The sequence below is a fragment of the Nicotiana tomentosiformis genome, chromosome 7 (assembly GCF_000390325.3).
Source record: "Nicotiana tomentosiformis chromosome 7, ASM39032v3, whole genome shotgun sequence".
NCBI lineage: Eukaryota > Viridiplantae > Streptophyta > Magnoliopsida > Solanales > Solanaceae > Nicotiana > Nicotiana tomentosiformis.
Window position 1 is genome coordinate 38,065,847 of NC_090818.1, and position 8,370 is coordinate 38,074,216.

Below are 8,370 nucleotides of genomic sequence, written 5' to 3' on the forward strand. Positions count from 1 at the left end.
TTGGGTCGCCTACACTTACTTGGGAGCAGTTCTCCAGCTATTTCTAGAGAAGTTTCTCCCTATAACTTTGAGAGAGGATTACCGCATGCAGTTCGAGCGTCTCCAGCAGGGTAGTATGACTGTTACTCAGTACGAGACTCATTTTGTGGATCTAGCGCATCATGCTCTCCTTCTGCTTCCTACTGAGAGAGAAAGAGGGTGAGGAGGTTTATTGATGGACTCGCTCACCCTATCAGGCTACATATGGCCAAGGAGACCGCTAGTGAGATTTCCTTTCAGACGGCTGCTAATATTGCTAGGCGGATTGAGGTGGTTCTTGCTCAGGAGAGGGAGCAGGGATATGATAAGAGGTCACGTCATTCCGGTGGGTTCAGTAGAGCCTCGTCTGGAGACAGGGGTACCTTTGGTAGAGGCCATCCTCTGAGGCCGTATCATTCAGCGTTCCAGGCATCTCACAGTGCTTCGGGTGGTCGTAGCCCTCATATGTCTCATCCCGATCAACTAGCCTACAGTGCACCACCAGCTCCTATTAGTGCACCTCCGCTCCAGAGTTTTCAGGGTTGTTATTCAGGTCGACAAGGTCAGTTTCAGGGTCAGCAGTCACAGCAGCTGAGGTCCTATTATACTTGTGGTGACCCGAGGCACATTGCTATATTTTACCCTTCGGTCATCGGGCAGCTCACATCAGCAGGGTTCCCGTGCCATGGTTCTGGCATCGGTTGCTTCACCGCCTTCTCAGCCAGCTAGAGGCAGGAATCAGGTAGCAAGAGGTAGAGGTCAGGCTATTAGAGGTAGAGGTCAGGCCAGAGGTGGAGGCCAGCCAGTTAGAGGTCATCCTAGAGACGTGGTTCAGAGTGTTATGCTTTCCTAGCCAGGCCTGAGGCTGAGTCATTTGACATTGTTATCACAGGTATTGTTTCGGTTTTCCATATGGATGCTTCAGTTCTATTTGATCCAGGCTCTACTTATTCCTACGTGTCATCCTACTTTGATTTATAGCTGGTTGTGCCTCGTGATTCTTTGAGTGCTCTTGTATATGTGTCCACACCTGTGAGAGATTCTATTGTTGTATATCATGTCTATCGTTTGTGTGAGGTTACCATTGGGAGTCTTGAGACTAGCGTAGATCTCCTACTTCTCGATATGGTAGATTTTGATGTCATCTTGAGTATTGATTGGTTGTCACCTTATCATGCTATATTGGATTGTCACGCCAAGACAGTGACCTTAGCCTTACCGGGGTTGCCTCGATTAGAGTGGACGGGGACTCATGTCCATTCTACCAGCAGGGTTATCTCTTATGTGAAGGCTCGCCATATGGTCGAGAAGGGGTGTCTAGCTTATTTGGCTTATGTCCGCGATTCTAGTGTAGAGGTTCCTTCTATGGATTCAGTACCTATTGTTCGTGAGTTTCTAGAGGTGTTTCCTGCAGATCTATCGGGGATGCCACCCGACAGAGATATTAACTTCTGTATTGATTTGGCTCTAGGCACTCAGCCCATTTCTATTTTGCCATACTGTATGATCCCGCCAGAGTTGAAAGAATTGAAGGAGCAGTTGCAAGATTTGCTTGATTAGGGATTTATTAGACCTAGTGTCTCGCCCTAGAGTGCGCCTGTGTTGTTCGTGAAGAAGAAGGATGGCTCGATAAGGATGTGCATAGATTATCGGCAGTTAAACAAAGTCACCATCAAGAACAAGTATCCATTACCGAGGATTGATGACCTATTTGATCCGCTTCAGGGTGCCAAGGTGTTTTCGAAGATTGATTTGAGGTCTGGCTACCATCAGTTGAGTATTAGGGCATCCGATGTCCCTAAGACAGCTTTTCGGACTCGATATGGGCATTATGAGTTTCTAGTGATGTCATTTGGGCTGACGAATGCCCCAGCAGCATTTATGGATTTGATGAGTCCGGTGTACAAGCCCTATCTGGATTCTTTCGTGATTGTGTTTATTGATGATATCTTGATCTACTCCCGCAGTCGAGAGGAGCACGAGCAACATCTTCGGATTGTACTTCATACTATGAGAGATAGCCAGTTGTATGCCAAGTTTTCAAAGTGCGAGTTTTGGTTGGACTCGGTCGCTTTCTTGGGGCATGTAGTATCGACAGAGGGCATTCAAGTAGATCCTAAGAAGATTAAGGCAGTTCAAAATTGGCCTAGACCCACTTCAGCTACGGAGATCCAGAGTTTCTTGGGTTTGGTGGGTTATTACCGTCGAGTTTTGGAGGGGTTTTTGTCTATAGCAACCCCATTGACGAGATTGAACCAGAAGGGTGCCCCGTTTAGATGGTCAGACGAGTGTGAGGCGACCTTCCAGAAGCTCAAGACTGCTTTGACTATTGCACCGGTGTTAGTGTTGCCCACTGGTTTAGGATCTTATATGGTATATTGTGATGCATCTCGTGTTGGGCTCGGAGCAGTATTGATGTAGGATGGCATGATGATCACATATGCGTCGCGGCAGTTGAAGGTCCATGAGAAGAATTACCCTGTTCACGATCTAGAGTTGGCAGCCATTGTTCATGCGCTGAAGATCTGGAGGCATTACCTTTACGGCGTGTCGGGCGAGGTTTTCAAGGAGCATCGAAGTCTACAATATTTGTTCAAACAAAAGGATCTCAATTTGAGGCAAAGGAGGTGGTTGGAGCTATTGAAAGACTATAATATCACCATCTTGTATCACCCCGGGAAGGCCAATGTGGACGACGCCTTGAGTAGAAAGGCAGCGAGTATGGGCAGCCTTGCGTACATTCCAATCGGTGAGATTCCGCATGCATCAGATGTTCAGACTTTGGCCAATCAGTTCGTGAGGTTGAATGTTTCAGAGCCCAGTCGTGTTCTACCTTGTACAGTAGCTCGGTCTTCTTTGTTTGAGCGCATCAGGGAGAGGCAATATGATGACCCTCATTTGCTTGTCCTTAGGGACACAGTGCGGCACGGTGGTGCCAAGCAGGTTACTGTTGGGGATGATGGAGTTTTGAGGATGCAGGATCATATTTGTGTGCCCAATGTAGATGGACTTCATGAGTTGATTCTTGAGAAGGCCCATAGTTCCCGGTATTCTATTCATCCAGGTGCCGCCAAAATGTATCAAGATTTGCGGCAACATTATTGGTGGAGGAGAATGAAGAAGGACATAGTTGCTTATGTAGCTCGGTGTTTAAATTATCAGCAAGTAAAGTGTGAGAATCAGAGACCTGGTGGGTTGCTTCAAAAGTTAGAGATTCCTGAATGGAAGTGGGAGCGTATCACTACGAATTTTATTGTTAGATTTCCACGGACTCAGAGGAAGTTCGATGCAGTATGGGTTATTGTGGATAGGCTGACCAAGTCAACGCATTTCATTCTTATGGCGGTTACCTATTCGTCAGAGCGGTTGGCTAAGATTTACATCCGCGAGATTATCCGTCTTCATGGTGTGCCCGTGTCTATCATTTCGGATCGAGGTACACAATTCACCTTGCACTTCTGGAGAGCGGTACAGCGTGATTTGGGCACGCAGGTTGAGTTGAGCACAACATTTCATCCTCAGATGGACGGACAGTCCGAGCGCACTATTCAGATTTTGGAGGATATGCTCCGCACTTGTGTTATAGATTTCGGTGGTTCTTGGGATCAGTTCTTGTCACTTGCGGAGTTTGCCTACAACAACAGCTACCAGTCGAGCATTCAGATGGACATTATACAGGAGGCAGTGCCGATAGCCAGTTGGATGGTTCGAGCCGGGCAAGGCTCGGTTATTGGGTACAGATTTGGTACAGGATGCCTTGGATAAGGTCAAAATTATTCAGGATCGACTTCACACATCTCAGTCTAGGCAGAAGAGTTATACCGATCGTAGAGTTCGTGATGTTGCATTCATGGCCAGAGAGAGTATTGCTTCGGGTTTCACCCATGAAGGGTGTGATAAGGTTCGGAAAAAAGGGCAAGTTGAGCCCTAGGTACATTGGATCCTTTGAGATTCTGGAGAGAGTGGGTGAGGTAGCGTACAAGCTCGCATTGACACCTAGTTTATCAGCAGTCCATCCGGTGTTCCATGTGTCCATGCTCCGGAAGTATCACGGTGATCCATCCCATGTGTTAGACTTTAGCTCAGTCCAATTGGATAAGGATTTGACTTATGAGGAGGAGCCGGTGGCTATTCTAGCCTGGCAGGTTTGACAGTTGAGGTCTAAAAGTTATCTTTCAGTTCGATTGTAGTGGAGAGGTCAGTTGGTCGAGGTAGCCACTTGGAAGTCCGAGTTAGACATGCGGAGTAGATATCCACACCTTTTCACCAGCCCAGGTACCTTTTTATGTCCGTTCGAGGATGAACGGTTGTTTTAGAGGTGGAGAATGTGATGACCCGATAGGTCATCTAGAGTTTTAAACCATACTTCTGTATTTTGAAGCCTCCAATAGCTTCCTTAAGCCTTCCTCGATTTACGTGCGCAGTCCGGGTATTTTTTCGAAAGGCTTTTATGTTAAAAATTGATAAAATATAAAATTTTGCCTTAAAAATCCATTTGAGTTGATTTCGGTAAATATTTTGAGCAAACGGACTCGGATTCGTGTTTTGACGGTTTCGGTGGGTCCGTATCGTAATTTGAAACCTAGGCGTATGCCCAAAATCAAATTCGGAGGTCCCTAGCTCGACTTATCGCTTTTTGTCAAAAATTAAGAGTTTAAGGGTTTTGATACCGGATCCGTCTGGTTTTTGAAATCGTTATAGGTCCATTACTATATTTATGATTTGTCTATCAAATTTGGTGAGAAATGGAGTTGGTTTGACGTGATTCGGATGTCCAGTTGTTAAAATAGAAGTTCTAAAGTTTTATTCAAAATTTCATTTGATTTGGTGTATGATTCGTAGTTCTAGACGTTAAATTGGTGTTTTGATCGCGCGGGCGAGTTCGTATGAGGTTTTTGGACTTGTGTGTATATTTGGTTTGGAGCCCCGAGGGCTCGAGTGAGTTTCGGATAGCCTACGGACCTTAGTTCTTGGAAAAATCTAATTTTTCTTAACTTCTGTTGGTTTCTGGTGTTCCCTTCTTCGCGTTCTCGAAGGCACTCCCGCGAACGCGAAGAGTGAACTGGGCTGGGTGGGATTTACTTCATCGCGAACGCGGTAGTTGGGTCGCGAATACGGAGCAATGGGGACCTTACCCTTCGCGAACGCGTAGGCTTGTGACCTGGGAAGGGGGATAATTGTTTCTTCTATGCGAACATGAGCATTGGTTCGCGAATGCGAAGTCCGGGGGGAGCAGCCTTTGCGAACACATGGGAGGACTCGCGAACGCGAAGGCCATTTAAGCTGCTGCACTTCGCGAACGCGGCAAGCCCTTCGCAAACGCGAAGAAGGCCTGACGCCCAGACCTTAAAATAGACCAAAAACGGGATTTTTGCATTTTTTTCATAAACTCTCCATTAGAGCTCGGCTTAGAGGTGATTTTTAAGAGAAAACTCAACATCAATTCATAGGTTTGTACACTTTAACTCAATTTCTTTCATTTCTAACATCACTCATTAATTTCTAGCCCTAATCTTTGTTCTTCCATGGTAGAAAACTAGGGATTTAGGAATTGAGGGCTTTTGTAAATTGGGGATTTAGACCTCAAATTGAGGTCGGATTCTGAAATTAATTACATAATCGGGCTCGGGGGTGAATGGAAAAATGGATTTTGGTCCGAACCTTAGGTTTCGACCAAGCGGGCCAAGGGGTCGATTTTTTATTTTTTGGGGAAAATTGTGGAAATTCTAAATTTATGCATTGTAATTGATTTCTTTAGTAATATTTGACATTATTAAGTCAATTGTGGTTAGATACAAGTGGTTTGGATACGGATTCTTGGGGAAAGGCTCCGATAGAGCTTTGAGTCGACTTTTGGAGCGAGGTAAGTGTCGTGATTAATCTTGACTCGAGGGATTAGGACTTGTTTACCTATTTGCAACTCGTTTAAATGTTGGGTACAACGTATATGTGAGGTGACGAATACTTATGCATTGTTACTGGTTTAAAGCATACGGGTGGAACTTGTTTCTTGTAATTTATCTCTTTCTTTGACCCTGATATCCATGCTTAGACTAGTTAATTGATAAATTGATCGCTCTTTCCGTACTTATGAACTATCTGTGACAATTGAGTATTGTTTCTGAAGTTGAGATTGGTATTGTGGAACTATTGTTGACAGAAGAGTTGATATTTATTATTCCATCTCCCTATTGTTATATGTTCATTGTTACATGGTAAGGGGGAGTGTTAAAGCAAGAAGGGTGATGTCGTGTCGTATTTGAGAGTTAAAGCACGAAGGGTGATGTCGTGCCGTATCTATTGATTCATGATGAAATTGAGGGTAAAAGCACGAAGGGTGATGTTGTACCGTATCTATTAATTCATGATGAAATTGAGAATAAAAGCACGAAGGGTAATGTCGTGCCGTATTTATCATTTTATAGTGAGATTAAGAGTAAAAGCACGAAGGGTGATGTCGTGTCGTTATTACTGCTTCATAGTGAGGCTGAGAGTAAAAGCACGAAGGGTGATGCCGTGCGGTTTTATTCATTATGCTTGTTTATTTTGTTGATTGAAGGTTTATTGACTGATTTTTGTTATTATTCCCTATTTTAGTTACCGTATTGTGTACCCATTTCGCATGTCCCCTCCCAATTGTACTTGTTAATTATTTATTTGCAGTTATTTTGTATGTATGTTTCCATCTGTACAGGTTTAATTACGTGGGTGTCCTGTCATAGCCTCGTCACTACCTCGTCGAGGTTAGGCTCAACACTTACGGAGTACATTGGGTCGGTTGTACTCATACTACACTCTGCACTTCTTGTGCAGATTTTGGTACTGGTCCCAGTGTCCGTGAGGCGTACCAGCTCGAATTGGCATTTGGAGACTCATGATAGATCTGCTTGCGTACGCAGACTTTGAAGTCCCCTTCCATTTCCCCTATTTACTGTTCTTAGGGCTCTCCTTAGACCCCACATCACTTATAATATGACTCGTACACTTATTATCATATCCAAATAATATTCATTATATTAATAGTCTTCGTCTGCACACAAAATAATGTAATTAGCACACATCAACTTTCTTAATAGCGCTTAAGTATTTCAAAATTTTTTGGGGTGCTACAATTCTCATATATGCGGATGACCTTCTTATTACTGGAAGCAGCAGTATCATGATTAATGAGGCCAAGGAAGTTCTACATCAGCAGTTCAAGGTCAAGGATCTTGGTAAACTGAGATACTTCTTAGTCATAGAAATCTTGAGATCACAACATGGTATTTTGCTGAATCAAAGAAAATACACCTTGGAGTTGATTTCAGAGTTAGGATTGAGTGGAGGAAATTCTGCAGTCACGCCATTGGAGATCAATCAGAAGTTAACTTCATTGGAGTATGATAAAGAAGCTAGAGTGCAGGGAGATGATCCTATAGTTGACATTACAGGATATCAAAAGCTCATAGGAAAGCTTTTGTATCTGATAGTCACTCGACCAGATATAAGCTATGCAGTACAGAATCTTAGCCAATTCATGCAAGCTCCAAAGAAGTCTCACATAGATGCAGCTATTAGAGTGGTCACATATCTGAAGGCAACACCTGGCATGAGAGTCCTTATGCACAGGGAATCCACAGAGACACTGTTGGGATTTTGTGACTGAGACTGGCCTGCCTTTCCAGTCACCAGAAGGTCAGTCAGTGGATATGTAGTTGATGTTTTAACTTCAATACCACGCGGGGGGGTGATTGTGTGGTGTCCATTTTTTTGCGTGCACAGATTATGGAAGGACCTGATTCTTCTATGTGTTCCTTATACTACTGTTGCGGAATAATAAATGCAGAAATTAAAGAACACAAGTATTTTACGTGGAAAACACCTGGCTCAAAAAGTGAAAAAACCACGACCTACTTCCCAGTAGGATTTTCCCAAACTCTCCACTAAATCACTGAGCCAAAAAGTGCATTTACAAAACACTTTTGTAAACCTAGGATTAACTCTAATCCCGTTGTGGCAACCACCCTCTAACTGCTGCAACAACTTCAAGTTAACTCTAACTTGAATACTCTGAGTACCTATTACAATTGCCTCTAGATAAAGATGAAAGGTACAATATGAAAACACCTACTACAATTGAACTAGAATAAAAGACAGCACTTGGATCTAGTTCTTCTATCTGGCTCATGTAGCTTCAGGTTCGCACACTTGAATCACACACGAACTTCTTGCAAAATGCCTTGCTATTTTGCTCTCAATTCACGTTTAACTTTTGCTTTTGTGCGTCACCTGTAGAATGAGAACTTCCTGCGATTTATAGAGTTAGTAGAGTAGAAAGCAACTAGAGTTCTAATGCTACTCTTCCTTGGTGGA

At 43.8% G+C, this 8,370-nt stretch overlaps 1 protein-coding gene across 1 annotated transcript; it reads left to right on the plus strand.

Moving 5' to 3' along the window:
- The first annotated feature begins 7,177 nt into the window (after positions 1 to 7,177).
- Positions 7,178 to 7,663, plus strand: LOC138895496 (uncharacterized mitochondrial protein AtMg00810-like). The gene has a single exon (XM_070180187.1). It carries the CDS (start codon positions 7,178 to 7,180, stop codon positions 7,661 to 7,663), a length of 486 nt encoding a protein of 161 aa, XP_070036288.1.
- Positions 7,664 to 8,370: the final 707 nt, after the last annotated feature.